The 15,746-nt window shown below is 35.6% G+C and overlaps 1 protein-coding gene across 7 annotated transcripts in view; it reads right to left on the reverse strand.

Annotated features, from left to right (window-relative positions):
- The window catches only part of UBE3A (ubiquitin protein ligase E3A), a 117,490-nt gene that overhangs the window by 69,971 nt on the left and 31,773 nt on the right, over positions 1-15,746 (reverse strand). For 3 of the 7 annotated variants that reach the window (XM_062205023.1, XM_062205017.1, XM_062205018.1), the window contains 3 exons: positions 14,143-14,206; positions 11,490-11,609; positions 7,873-7,917 (listed from right to left, as the gene is read on the reverse strand). In XM_062205023.1, coding sequence (XP_062061007.1) covers positions 7,873-7,917; positions 11,490-11,509 — 65 coding nt within the window. In that variant the 5' untranslated portion in view covers positions 11,510-11,609; positions 14,143-14,206. Of the gene's footprint in view, positions 1-7,872; positions 7,918-8,853; positions 9,024-11,489; positions 11,610-14,142; positions 14,207-15,746 lie in introns of all 7 variants that reach the window. The other 4 variants (XM_062205020.1, XM_062205021.1, XM_062205019.1 and 1 more) reach the window with 3 other exon arrangements.

The following is a 15,746-nucleotide window of genomic DNA, read 5'->3' on the forward strand; positions in this document are numbered from 1 at the left end:
GCAAAACTCAAGAGACAATAAAAGGATCAAGAGCTGCAGAGAATCAGGAGATGGAGCAATAAATAGGTAGAACACAAGATTTTTAGGGCAGTGAAAGTATTGTATATGACTTTATATAATGGTGGGTACCTGTTATTTCACCCAACTCATAAAATGTACAACACTAAGAAACGACTGTGAATTAACTATTCATAATAGGTAAATGTTATGTGCCATTTGGTTTCTTGATTGTAACACCTATACCATTCTGTTGGGGGATGTTGGCAATAGGGAGTCAGTGCAGGTGTGAGGGGAGAGGTGTATTGGAAATCTATCATCCTCTCAATTTTGCTATGAGCTTAAAATCACTGTAAAAAAAAAAAGCACAGCTTTTAAAAAACACAGACTTACATGATATTGTAATGCTACTTCTAGGTACATATTCAAATGATTTTAAAAACAGGATCTCAAAGAGACAGCTATACACTCAGATTTATTGTAGCATTATCCACAATAGCCAAGAAGTGGAATTTACCTAAATGTCCAGCAACAAATGACTACATAAAGAAAATGTGGTATATACATACAATGCAACATTATTCAGTCTTAAATAAGTAAATCCTGTAGCATGCTTGAGGATACCATTCTATACAAAAAAAAAAAAAAAAAGCCAGTCACAAAGATAAATATTTCATGACTACACTTATATAAAGTAATTAAAACAGTCAAATGGCAGAAACAGATTCAAAGATTGCAACCTGAACTAGGATGTTTTGGGGGTAATTCAGATTGGCATGCCCTGGGATATAGGAAGAATCAGTAAAATGGAGAATGTTATCAAAGATAAAAGAGTTGAGTTGAGATGCAAGAGTTAGGAGTTAATTATATGAAGATGGCAACATATCTAAGGTAGAGTGAAAGAGCGTAAGCTTAGGTACCAGTTTCAAGGACATAAACAGTGACTGCGAGCTCACCAAAGGATGACACAGCCACAAGACATAAGCTTCAAAGCAGCAGGGATTTTATGCTGTGAGAAAAATGGTAACAATTCAAAGCAGAAATATGGGAAAGTAACAAGTCCAGGGGTTACTGAATAAACAATCTACCTTCTGTATCTGGGAACGCAGAAACTGTTCTAGAGAAATAATCACATTTCACTACTTAATTTACCTGAACTTGCTAAGAATATAGAGACTTCATGTAAATTACTGACTTTGGGCTCTGAGCACACTATTTCTCAGTTTTCTCCTTTCTTACTAGCTGTTTTCAGAATTCCTTTCCAAATCCAGAAATATCTGTATGTCCCAGGGACTCCTGCCATTAGATACTTTCTCTTGGGACAATTTCATTTTCTTAAGGCTTGAGCAATATGATTTTCAATTGTCTACCCCACTAAAGATCTAACTCTGCTTGAGACTCTGGTACAATCCCAGCTCCTCAGGCTATTTAAAATGAGCTCAAGGAACTTAATGTTTAAAGGAGAAAGTCAGATAATTTTAATATCTTAAGGATGACTATGGAGACATGATAATATAAAGGGGCAATTTAGTAAAGATGAATCATAAAAAATGACTAGCAGCTAATAACAAGTGTGGGAAGAACATTTTAGATAGAGGAAAATGAGTGGAGTAAAGAAAAGGAGAATAGGACACCTACAAGCAGTTAAAGAGCCTGAAATCTAACAGAAGTATAAAAAAATATGAAAATGGAAAAGCAGGGAGAAGCTACATCATGAGAGAACTCAAAAGCTAGGACAGAGAATTTTGATTTTAGCCCACGGAGAAAAAATTTAATAAAAACTAATGACCTTCTATCCATAAAACTGCAGACACTTCACTTTGCCAGTAATTTCATAAAATTCATAAACCAATAGCTAAGAAAAGATGCAGTTAGCCACTAAAGGGTTTTAAACAGGTAAATGACTAATCAAATTTGCTTTTACAATACTTCCATTTACTAAACTGGGGAACAAAAGTGCTCAAAACTAGAGGCAGGCAATCTAGTTAGGTAATGACTGTTATAGTGCTGTAGGCAAGAATGTAGCAGTAGCAAAAATGAAGAGGAAACCAACACAGGAAAGTAGCAGTTTGTAGGAAATATGCTAAGTAGCACAAGTTGAACATGTCGCCTTAGTTTCTTCTAGGGGCAACAAGGTAGAGAGTAGTGCCACAGTTGAGATGCTAAACAGAGCATTCATTCACCAGCACTTAGTGATTTATGTATATAACATCATTTAATCTCATAATTATCATGAGATAGTGGTAGTTAGAGACAGAACTGTGTCATTCAAAGTTCTGCTATCAATTAGTTTGGGAAACAATATCCATTTTATTTTCATTGACCTTTTTTGGCTTCTTCTAGCTTGAAGAATTCCTTTTTGTACTTAAAACAGGTCTGGTGGTGATAAATTCCCTCTAATTTTTCTAGTAAAGTTTTTATTTATCCTTCCTTTCTAAAGGACCGTTTTTCCAGGAAAGCTATTTAGGCTGAGAGTCTTTACTTCAACAGGTTAAATGTCTCATTCCACCCTCTCCAGGTCTGTTAAGATTTATGCCACGATGTCTACTTACAGCCTTATTGGAATACACGAACCATTTCTTTTCTTTTGCTGTCAAAATCCTCTGACCTTTGAAAATCTGTTTACATGTCTTGATGTAACCTTACTTATGGTGAATTTTACTGGACTTGATATCTTCCTACCATTATAATATAAGCTTTGTGTCCCTTTTCCTTTAAATTCTTGCACTCTTTTTTTATCCTTTTGATGTTGTTCCATAAATCCTGTAAGCATTCACCATTTCTTTCTTTTCTCTTTTATATCTCTCTACTTAAAAAAAAAAAGATTTTTATTTATTTATATGAGGTAGAGTTACAGAGAAAAAGAGAGAGAGAGAGAGAGAGAGAGAGAGAGAGAGAGAGAGAGAGAGGTGTTCCATCTGTTGGTTCACTCCCCAGGTGGCTGCAATGGCAGGAGCTGGACCGATCCGAAGCCAGGCAACAGGAGCCTCCTCTGGGTCTCTTACATTGGTGCAGGGGCCCAAGGACTTGGGCCATCTTCTACTGGTTTCCCAGGCCAGAGCAGAGACCTGGATCAGAAGAAGAGCAGCAAGAACAAGAACTGGTGCCCATATGGGATGCTGGCACCACAGGAGGAAGCTTAGCCTACTATGCCACAGCACCAGCACCAACTATATACCTTCAAATAATCTAAATTCAGATTTTTCTTCTTCCACTGCTGATGCCCTCTTTTGCATTTTTTCTTTCATTGTATTTTTCAGCTCCAGAATTTGACTTTTTTAATAATTTCAAACTCATAGTTAAATTTCTCATTTTGGTAATTTACTGTTTTCTGTTTCTCTGTAGTTTAAGATTCACTGAGCTTCTTTAAAAAAATTATCTGGAGGCCGGCACCATGGTACAGTAGGTTAATCCTCTGCCTGCGGTGCTGGCATCCACAACTGGCACTGGTTCTAGTCCCAGCTGCTCCACTTCCAATCCAGCTCTCTGCTATGGCCTGGGAAAGCAACAGAAGATGGCTCAAATCCGTGGGCCCCTGCACCCATGTGGGAGACTAGGCAGAGGCTCCTGGCTCCTGGCTTCAGATCAGAATAGTTCCAGCCAATGCGGCCATTTGGAGAGTGAACCAATGGAAGGAAGACCTTTCTCTCTGTCTCTCCCTCTCACTATCTGTAACTCTACCTCTCAAATAAATAAAATCTTAAAAAAAAAAAAAATTCTCTGAATTCTTTTTCAAGCAGATCACAAACTGCCATTTCTTTAGGGTTGAAAACTGGTAATATTGTTCCTTTGATTGTGTCATGGTTCCCAGACTGTTCTTTATCCCTGTGGTCATGCATTGAAATCTGTGTATTTGAAAAAGATGGGACTTCAATCTTTTACAGATTGACTTTGGGAAAGTTCTTCACCAGTCGGCCTGCAGAGATTGGTGGTAGGCCATCTGGTGTGCAAAGGCAGTATTGCTCCTGGAGTCTTTGGGTAGGCTGGTCTTAAGTCTAAGACTCAGATCTGGATATGAAACCTGACAGCACTGAAGTGGACCTATTTATTGGATCCAGGAACACGGGCCTATAGTCTGTGTCCACATGGACCCGCCTGAAGCCTGGGTCCTCATGGGCTGATCTGATGCTGGAGTAGGCTGGGAGTTTGAATCTGTAATACCAGCCAGGTGCTAGAAGGGGTTTGCACCTGGGCCTACCACAACAAGCCTAGTACCTAAGTCCAACGTACTGGCCTCATGGGGGCACAGGCTTGAAACCTGAGACCAAAGGACTGGCCTCAAGAGTAGGTTCTGCAAGGGAGGTACTGAAATTTTGGTATGTGGGGCAGGTTTGGCACAGGGTCTTCTGGAGTGGATCTGTACTTTGGTTCCACAGGAACGTGAGGCCAGAGAGACTGGTTTGCAGTTTCACATCTACTGGTGATAAGTCAAGTGTACAGGCTAGATCCAGGAAAACCAGCTCAGAGGTTTGGTATGTGGGTGCTGGCCTGAAGATTAGGTACAGAACCATGGGATAAATCCTGAGGCCATAGAATCCGGCCTTGTACTTGAGTCCTCAGGGATAATCCTAGCTTGAAGGGATCAACCCAGCACTAGGGTCTATAAGACTGACTGAGACCCTGAGACCTGAAGCAAGGAACACGAGAAGGATAAGGAGGAATAAGAAGACCCTGAGGAACAAGGAACACAAGGAGGATAAGGTTCCAGGGACTGGCTTAGAAGTGGGCTGTCCTGGAACTAGAAGTCTGGTATTCAGCCAAGGTGGGACAAGAGGCGCAGTCCATAGGTATAAACTTAAGACTTTGGGGTCTGGGACGTGCCTGGCCCTCCACTTTACCAAAACAGGACCATTGTTGAAGTCAAATACAAAGTTTCAAGTTTATGCCCTTCTTTTTCCCCCAAAAGAGATTATCTCTGCATACTGCTACCCAGGGTTGAGGGAGAAGTGATGCAGGTAATTTAACACTGCCCTTCCTACTCTCTTTAATGTATCTTTCCTCACCCGTGCCAAATGCAGGGGCATCTGTGCCAAATCCAGTAATCTCTGAAATAATTTTCGTAGTTCTGAAGGAATTTTTCTGTGTGGATAGCTTTTCAAATTAACATTTCTGTAAGATGAGTAACACAAGATCATATCCCAACATCCTGCTAGCATCTAAACCTCAAGAAGCCAGGTTTTTCATTAAACAATTGAACATCTTGATCTGGCACCACAACCCTCCAACCACTGCCTTCATCCAAAGCATATAAACTTACCCCGATGTTAATATCCTGTGCCATACCACTAGTGGTTCTAGCCCATCTATTCTGCTAATACCCAACCCTGGAATAATGTAATCTTCTGGATACTAGAGAAAAAATTTACAACTGCAAGAGTGATAAGGTTTCTAATTTCAGCTAGCTACTGTGGCATGAGACTCTCAACAATCTTCATTCTGCTTGTTCATCCATACCCCTTAGTAACTTTCTAAGTTTTCAGTATTAACAAGTTCCCTAACTATGTACTAATTATACAATTCCACAAAACACAACTAAAAAATATTTCATAAAAAGTTACATGGTCACTAAACTAAAATTAAATACCTACTCAATTCTCTTAGGATGGCTACTATCTAGAAACAAAACAAAAAAAATGTTGACAAGATATAGAACAATTGGAACCTTTCTGTACTGTTAGTAAGAATGTAAAATGGTGCAGCCAATGTGGAAAACAATACAATGGTTTCTGAGAAAATTAAAAATAGATTATCATATGATCCAATAATTCAACTTTTTAGGTATATGTCCAAAACAACTGAAAGCAGAGTCTTCAAGAGTACACCTATGTTCTTAGTAACATTACTCAAAATTGCTAAAACATGGAAGCAACCTAAGCATCCATTGACAGATGAATGTATATACAGTATATATATAAAATATAATCAGCCTTATAAAAAGAAAATTTTGACACATACTATAATACAGATGAACCTTGAGTTCACTATGCTAAATAAAATAAGTCAATTGCCAAGAGATAAAAACTGCATGATTATACTTATATGAGGTACTCACAAGTCAAAATCATGGACACAAAGTAGAATGGTGACTGGCAGCAGAGAGGGGCATAGGGTATTACCTTGTTTAACTCCATAAGTCTTAAAAATGTTTTTTCAAGGGCCAGCACTGTGGCGTAGCAGGTAAAGCCACAGCCTGCAGTGCCAACATCCTATATGGGCACCACTTTGAGACTCAGCTGCTCCACTTCCGATCCAGGTCTCTGCTATGGCCTGGGAAAGCAGTAGAAGATGGCCCAAAGTCCTTGGGCCCCTGCATCTACGTGGGAGACCTGAAATAACCTCCTGGCTTCAGATTGCACAGATCTGGCCATTGCAGCCATCTGGGGAGTGAACCACCAGATGGAAGACCTCTCTCTCTGTCTCTCTCTCTCTCTGGAACTCTGCCTTTCAAATAAATAAATAAATCTTAAAAAAAAAAAAAGTTTGGCAAAATGATACATTGTTGGAATTGTTGCAATGATGGTTGAACAATATTAATGAACTCAACACCATTAAATTGTACATTTAAATGGTGAAGAGGGTTACATATTTTATAACTTTTTAAAAATTTAATAGGAAGTTACATTGGCATATATATTTGAAAAATACATCTACAGTCCTTTTTTGAAGATTCACAATGTCCATCAGTACCAAAAATAATTTCCTACTATTTTCAATTTAAAAAACCTTGATTTTCTCACCCTCATGCACAAACACATTTAATATTATGTATCATCTTTACCTCTTTCTTCTAATTTCAGATAAATGTCTTTCCTCTTATTCAAGGTCAAACCCAATAACTGTATCTTTCATTCTGATCCTTACTATCTCAAAAACCCTTACCACCTCTATTATCTTAAACTTCTTAAGTCTTCAAAACGAATCAATAAAACCTTACTTCACTTTCTAAATATTTGCCTTATACCTAGAAAATTTATTTTTATATTTATATTGTACTACTGTCCTTGTTAATGATTTTGCTGACTGAACTACTGAAGTCCTTGTCACCCTAAGAACCACATGTCACTTTAATCCTGTTTATCTGCTGCTAAAGCTATTATCAATACATGTCTAACAGCACTACTACCCCCTACTGAGTGAATTCTTTATGACTCCAAAATGTCTGTAAGATTAAGCCAAAACCCTTCAGAAAGCATGCCACGGTTACAGTCTTTTCTATCTTGTCTTACCTCTTTTCCAGTCTATGATCTCAAAGTCCTCAATTGCCCACTGTCCTCTACCCTATGCTGTTCCATAACTTTGCTCATACTTTTGCTTAGTACAATCGAGCTCACAGTTCCAGCTGCCTAATTCCCTGGCACATATTAAGATTTAACTTAGTCTTCTCTAGTTAACCCTATCTCCCTCCCTTCAGAATTAGGTTCTTAGTGCATACCTGCTTATTCCAGAACTTTATGTCCAGGGTACACTCTGGTGACCATTCTGCCTCAGTGAATGAAACTGTTTCTGCATCTTTTAATCTGCGTATATTTTAAATTTCTGCAAAGCAGGAACTAATTCTTATGCATCTCTGTACCCAAAACATAATACCTGATGCCTTATACACAAATGGCACTAGATTATTAAAATCAACTTCTTTGTCAACCTCCCTTCTACCACACAAAGAATAAAGCAAAAAGATAAGAATTCAAGAGCATGAAATTATAAGTGTAGAAATCTAGTGACTTCTTACCAAGGTTTTGAGGTATTTGATAAGAAAAAAAGAAAGTATGTTTCTATGTCCAAATTTACTTTTAAACTATTTTAACTAGAAATTATTTTCAAGTAATGTGATAATATTCAAAGCTGTCTAGGGCAATGTAAACAAGTCATACTTACATTCGGCTAGCTTCAATGTCGTCAGACTGAGGTTCTCCTGGTGATCTGTAAAATGCAATTGAAGAAAAAGTTAGCAAAATATTCCACCATTTTCTAAAAAGGGGTAAACATATAACTTGGAAAGACAGGTTGAAGAATAAAATATAAGCACTAGACACAATTGTTTTTAAAATAAACATTTCAAATGATAAAAACGTGGTCAGATCAGCTTACCATACAATACATGTAAAGTAATGGACTAATATAAAACATTATGCATTATCTTCAAGGAAAGGAAACTGTTAACATTAGTCAGATACCAACAGATAAACCACTATAAATCATAATTATTTACAGTTGAATATTTATAATAAAAACAAACAAGCTTTTATTTTATGAAGCTTCCTTTTGCCCAATTTTGGTTATCCATATTAATAAAATGATATTCAAAATGGTTAACAAACTACTGCTAAGTTAGACAAACTAAAGCTTGGGACACCAGCTGTTTTTGTAAATAAAGTTCTATTAGGTATTATCTAAGGATGATTTTACTCTTAAAAAGCAAGAGTGACTATCTGTGGCAGAGACCATATGGTCCACAAAGCCTAAAATATTTATTATCTAGCCCTTAACAAAAAAGCTTGCCAATCTCTGTACTAAATAACTCAAACTAAAATCTAACAGCCTCAGTGAGATGTACCATTCTAATCATGATTATCTTGATTCCACAACGAAATTGGGTCTCTCTAAAAACACACTAGCAGGATGTACTACCTATCTGAAGTATACTGTCTGGGCTACTGAAGTTAGCTCTGAATAATTGTCAATTAATTCAGTTTTAAATAGTTGTCAGTTACTTTGATACCTCTGAATGTACTGCTATTACTTAAGGTAGAAATATTGAAAATTCTAAGGAAGGTTTTCACTTTCATTTTGAAGGACACAAACCCATATTTTCCATGACTATTACAGTATTAAAAAAAAAAAAAAAAAGCCTGTTACCTTATTCATTTTTATAAACAGCATTAGTCAACCACTGCTGTAAAGTAATCCAACAGCGGCTGGTGTTGTGTTGCAGTGGGTAAAGCCACCACCTGCAAAGCTGGCAGCTCATATGGGTTCCAGTTTGTGTCCCAGCTGCTCTACTTCCAATCAAGCTCCCAGTTAACGGCCTGGAAAAAGCAGCAGATGATGGTCCAAGTGTCTGAGATTCTACCAGCCATGTGGGAGACCTCGATGAGGCTCCTGGCTTCAGCTGGGCCCAGCCTTGGCCATTGCAGCCACTGTGGGAGCAAATCAGCAGACAGAAGATCTCTCTTTCTCTCAAACTGTTACTCTTACAAATAAAAAATATATAAATTTATTTTAAAAAATGAACAGCAACATAATACCAATTTCTACTGTTTCAAATTCGTAATAAAGGTTAAAAAAATTTTCTTTAAAGTCAAAACCTGTATATCAAATTGGTACTATAAAGGCTTGATTTGTGAATTTATCAGACTTCAGATATCCAACTTTAAAAAAAAAAAAAAAACCTTAAAAGAATTTTAAAATCAGAGTCATTAGAAGAAAATGTTTCCTAAATTTATTGGCTTCAAAAAAAAATTTTTTATTAGGGTTTCAAAGTTACACTCACTGCAGTCTATTCATATTCGAAGGACACAATAACTCCAGCAGCTCAAATATTTATTTTAGATCTTTCCAGTATATTTAAATTTTAAATTTTATAGAAAATTGTTTAAGAACTAAAAACCGGAGCATGCTGGAGGTGGCAGTGACTTTGAAGTTACACAATGCAAAAATTTCACACTACCCTCTCCCCAGGGATCAAGCAAATCACCTCTGTGACACACCTGGTCTCCACCAGCCTTGTAGGGTAAGTACCCCAAGATTGCCTTCAAACTAGTATCTTTTAGACAGAAGAGCTAAAAACTAATGATAAGCCCATGTACCAGCTGATTCATTTTTGAAAGTATGACCCCCTAAGCATCAGATACCATACTATAAAGAGGCAGAGCTGGCTTGCAAAACAAAAACTAAACTAGTGCTGGCACTGAGGGAAGACAGGCAGATTAGAAGCTTTCAAATATGTAGGCATCAAACTTTAAAAATTATCAGGGCAACGTGGGGGGAAAATGGGACTTAATGATAGGAAAATCAAAATAGTACTGCAAAAAACAAAAGACACAGCCAAAAAGGAAAACAAGCTCAAGCCTCAAAAGTAAAACATATAACTGTTGCAAAGTCTTGAGATTCTGAAACAGGACATAGATAAAGCTAAACATCAATTTTTCCCAATTTCTTTTCCCTAAACAGTATGTGATCACTAGTATAAAAATGTCACTATTGTTATACTAGATAATTACTTAATATTTACGTATGTTAAAGTGAGTTACTAAAAACCATCTATGAGTCAAACCAAATAATTTAAACCAATCCAGTCTAGAAAAAGAACAAAACAATAAGAAAAAATTGAAAAATTATTTCCTTAAAATAAATCTATTCTGGGTCTCATATATAGAATATTACTTTCTATTCAAATAGGAAATGTTTTTTAAATCAAAAGAAAATTATAAGAGAATAAACACTCTTCTTGCAGTATTAATGATCCATTTCTCAATAAATTTCTAGTCACCCTGCTTAAAATTTCAATAATATTTTAAAGTTACCAAAAATTGTCCTAAAGTTAGGATCCATACTCTTCAAACTATGAAACACACAAAGGCACTTCGAAAACTTTGTGGAAAAATGGAATTACAATTCTGATACAGAAAAACTTTTAAATTTTTACATGTTTTTTCAGGACATGAATTTTTTGAAGACCCTCTCATACAACAGTTCCCACACTCTACTTTGGCTCCTTCAGAGCTTATTTATTCTTTACTGCTAAGATGTTGGGAGTTACAATCCACTATGTGCTCATAATTTTACCAAATTTTTTTTAAAAGCCACTGTTATCCTAAACTAGCAGAGTAACAAAGCAGAAAGAAAATTTTAAAAATGAAGCCATAACTAAGTAGTATTAGAAAAATAGAAAATACAGCTTAGGAAAGTCTCAATTTTAAGTCTTGATTTGAACAGCAAAAAGTATGATCACAAAACACCCACTAATCTGAATACTGCAGCATTAGCTAGCAAATTCAAATGGTGGCTCACTTCCAATAATACTGGGTGCAGCTTCTCCATCCTGCAAGCCACTCCTTTTACCTCCACTGTAACTCTCTAGGAGAGAAAAGTATACTAGTTTTATTAAAGTTATAAAAATTTCTAGAAAAGTATCTTAATTAAAACACCCACCATGTAAAAGACACACTTTAAAAAATGTTTATTAAGAAATATTACAAATTTCCTTTACCATGTATATAATAAAATGTTTATATGTTACAACTTGAAATTTTTTGAGAAATGCTTTCCTGTTTATCCACACAGATAAGTCTTCGGTGGTGGCTACTGATATTCTGAATGAGGGGGAAAAAAAAATATTTCAGAATGAGATTAAATGAAGAAATAAATCAACTCTTAGGTCCACTATTCTTGGCAGTGTTTCTGCCAACTACACATTTTCTTCATTTTTATAGCATGTATTTCACTTTACAATGGCAGCCTTTTAAAGGCTCTAACATAACATTCAAAATTACCTTTTACAAGCTGTGGCCATTCGGTGACATCAGGGTGATCACAGCTTTGAGTCACTGATTAAAAACAGGTTGGCACACCAGTCTAGCTGCTAACTTGATCTGAGCGTAGGCTTAATAACTCTAATAAATTAAACAAATCTTTAGTTAGAACACTTTAATATATAAATCCAATTCATTGTTCAAATAATAATTTGAAACTTTAAATTAGGTGTCAATGCAAAATTCATCAGAAGAATAATTACTACAGAGAACTATTCTTCAGCATTTTGTTTTCTTAAATGATATTTTCATTGAGAAAACATGGTATAGGTTGAACATCCCTAACCTGAAAAGCCAAAATGCTCCTAAATACAAAGTTTTCTGAGGGCTTATTGGGAGCATTTTGGATTTTCAAATTATAGAATTTTTCAACCAATAAAGTCTATACAAGTATTCAAAATCCGAACAACTCAGAAATATAGCATTTCTGGTCTCAACTATTTCAGACAAAGGAAACTCAATCTGTGATAATCCCTTGTACTTCTCTGTAATGTTAAGAGTTTACAAAGCACTCTGCTTGGTAATTACCTTGAATCTCAAGACAACTTGACTAACTAATAAAGGTAGATCATATGTAATCATATGTAAGAACTTTAAAAAATCAAGCAGCCTCAGAGTGATTAACTGACTTGCCCAAGATTTTAGAATTAGTGGTGAAGCTAGTAATAAAATGCATATTTACTGAACTAAAGAAGTTTGAGTTTTGGAGGCTGAATTTTTATTTTGGTTTAGTTTCAGTACTTAATGTAAGAGCAAAAAAATTAGGACATGGATTGAGACCTCAAAATTATGGCAATAGGTTCAATGTGACACATTTTAGTGATAGGGTTCTTAAACAGATGGAGAAAACAAATCACCAAAAATGCAAATGTTTAAAGGAATAGTTATATACATACACACACACATATACAAACCAAAGTGTTACTTATTCCATATTTAAGTAGATTCACCACACATTAGCCAAAACTCCTTGGTTACTGCATGAAAATACGTTCTAGTCTTTCCAGTCAAACTCATTAGATTGAATTTCATGAAAGATTATGATAAAACTATGAAATTATATCCTCCTTTCAACCAAGTTATCTTTTACCCCCTTTTAAGGTGGCCTCAGCTAAATTTTCCTAATTGTCATGGTCCAAATTTTGCAGATCTCCTTAATTATACTATATAGGTTTTGGCAAGCACAGGAAACATGTGATAATAGCCTCATATCAAGAGATCCTTTCAAACTATTAGTTTTTCCTCTTGTAATTCCCCTACTGAACTGCATTATTCAGGCACTATCTGAGAAGCAACTAAGGGAAGATGAGAAAATTAGAAGGGAATGATCTTTCATAATTAATGCGTTCAAACAACAGACAAGCATAGAAGGCAGTTACCAGCATGGACCCAGAGCCAAATAAAAAAACATCAAGGTATCTGAGAACCCGTAGAGAAGTGCTGACACATCAATGCTTGAGCCTGTACTTCCACAGCTATGAACACTGGGCTTTAAATCCAGATGAGGGTGAGGAGTTGTCTGAGTATATGTAAATAATCTCAGGAAATGCCCATAAATAGGACTTACAATCGCTATAAAACCATGAGAATACTTCAAAAAGTTCATGGAAAATGGATTTAAAAGATACGCAAAAATTGGTACAAAATATTTTGACATCAAAGCATTATGAGGAAATGAGGGGAGTTTTTAAAAGTTCATGAAAAATGTGAATTAGGAAAAAAGTATACATGGAATTAAAAAACTTCTGCACCAAAACAAACTTCTTTTAATTCCATTTCCCACTAATTTTTTGAAGTACTTTGTAATTAAATTTGACTGACATAATTACATGTCTTATTAAGAACCTATGCATTACTGAGGTCACATGGGAAAGAAGCAACAGCATTTCTGAAAAGAATGGAGTCAAAACAGTGAGTTTCCTCTTAAGCGTTGATGAAACTAACAGTGTACGTGATCTGGAAGATACAAATAACACTAACTTCACATCTTATAAACACAAAAATAAGAAAGTTAAAATATCTTTCAATTGACTAACTGAAGCCAAATTAAAGAGCTATACGTATATTAAAATATACAAAGTCAAAACATCTCTTCCAGACTCCTCTTTTATGAGGTCCAATGCTTAACAGAACACAAACCAGCTCCAAACAGGTATTCATGTCCCTGGTTTGGCCATTCAGTAGCTGGGAAATCTTGGGCAAGTTACTTAACCTCTCTGAATCTTAGTATTCCTATTCGTAGAACTAAGATGTTGTAAGGACTGTCATGAAGATGAATGAACTAACATCTAAACAATGTCTGGCAAATAACGAAATCATAAATTAAAGCTATTATTAATATTCATAGCCCAACAGCCAAACCTGTCCCCTCAATCCTCTTATAAATACTATTTTTACTTCTCATGGCACACACTAATCTTCTAAATTCTTTATGCAATCCAGTTGGGTCCTGCATACAGCCTACCTATATAGTTATTTAGTACCTAGCACACTGCTTTAAAAATGGCAAGCGTCCAAATTTGCTGAACGCATTTGTCATTATTCTAACCATGACATTAAGATATTCATGCAATATGAATTCTTAACAAACAAAAACAAAAAAATGTAAACATACCATATTTCGCCAAACTTCTGAGGAGCTGGTGAATTCTAAAATCAGGCTCTTACAGATTTTTAACCTAAAATATAAAACACCTCACTCAATTCCTTTTACAAAGACAACTGAATAAACTTTCAAATAAATTTTACTAAAAATCATTCATATTTTATAAAATAAATGTAAATTCATCTTCCATAATATTTATGAACATACAAAAACATATCAAGAGACAAATTACCCTACTGCTATTGCCAAGATGAGTAGAAGGGTATTTAGGCAGGTCCTGTGACCTGAGTGCTTTCAGCTGACAAGGCAATGTTTTCTTATTTTAATCCACAAAGCTAAGTGCTTTCCATTTCTTTCCTCTACCCTCCCTCCAAGTATGCCAAAAATATATACAGGAGTTGCAAAAAGTTGGTGCAAAAAGGCAACTAAAACTAAGCTTATTTTAGTGCCAAAAAAAAAAAAAAAAAAAAACCACTGACATCCATAATCTTCACAGTACGCATTTTCTGGTAACTTTTTGAAGTGTCCCTGTTACAGGAACTCACTAAGTACACACCACTGATCCTTTCAGATAACTGCACCAATTCTGCTTTTAATTAACTCTATATGCCATGCATTTACTATGTTAGGTACAAATATGGGCATCTATCCACTACCTCCTAGAGTACTGGTCATGGGCAGGCCCTGTGACTGCTGCTTCTCAATTGTCAGGATATTGGATTAGGAAAAAAATATAGTAAAGGTATGAAGAATAATGCCTATCTGGAATTTAACAGACTCAGTATACAGAAATAAAAATATTATTTCTCAAATCAAACTTTTAGCATACCTATCAAAATTTAACTCCTACAACAAACTAATTCTGAAGCATAAAGCAAGCCTCCAAAACTCCGTAAAATGCTAATTCAGTTGTATAGAGAGTATTTCTCTATAGAATATTAACTAGAATCTTTCAATACACAGTGCATTATACCCTATGAGGAAATCAAATCCCAAAGATTAAGAATCCCACCCAGAGTCCCACAGGCTGACATCAGAAAATGAATACACTACACATAAATATTTTTTAGTAAAATTACCAAACTTTTAAGACATTAGAAGACTGAGTCTCAAAACCACCTAGGAAATCTAAAAATGCAGCTACTTGCACTCCATCTTCAACAATATTGATTCAATGCAAGAGGAGTGTATGAATTTGGACTATTTACATATACATTGGGTGATGCACAGACCCCAATTTCAGAAACCTTGCCTTCCTAATTATGGATTAGAAACACAACATCACAGAGGAAATACATAAAATCTCTAAGGCACAGGATGAATAAAAATTTTAAGCAGCAAAAATGTCAGTCACACTCAACTCTGTAAATTTAACCATCAGAACGGTAACACCAGATGTTAATACTCTTATTTATATTTGCTGTCTCTCCTGAACAGACGGCTCAGTCTAATAATCTAATAAGAAACTAATAAGAAATGCATGTATCTATCATCTATTTCTATCACTAAGATTTTTATTTTATTCATTTCTATTTTATTTGTTTTCTATTTTATTCTTAAAATGCTCTGCCGGCCGGCGCCACAGCTCAATAGGCTAATCCTCCGCCTGCGGT

This window comes from Lepus europaeus, chromosome 11, assembly GCF_033115175.1.
Source record: "Lepus europaeus isolate LE1 chromosome 11, mLepTim1.pri, whole genome shotgun sequence".
NCBI classification, from domain to species: Eukaryota; Metazoa; Chordata; class Mammalia; order Lagomorpha; family Leporidae; genus Lepus; species Lepus europaeus.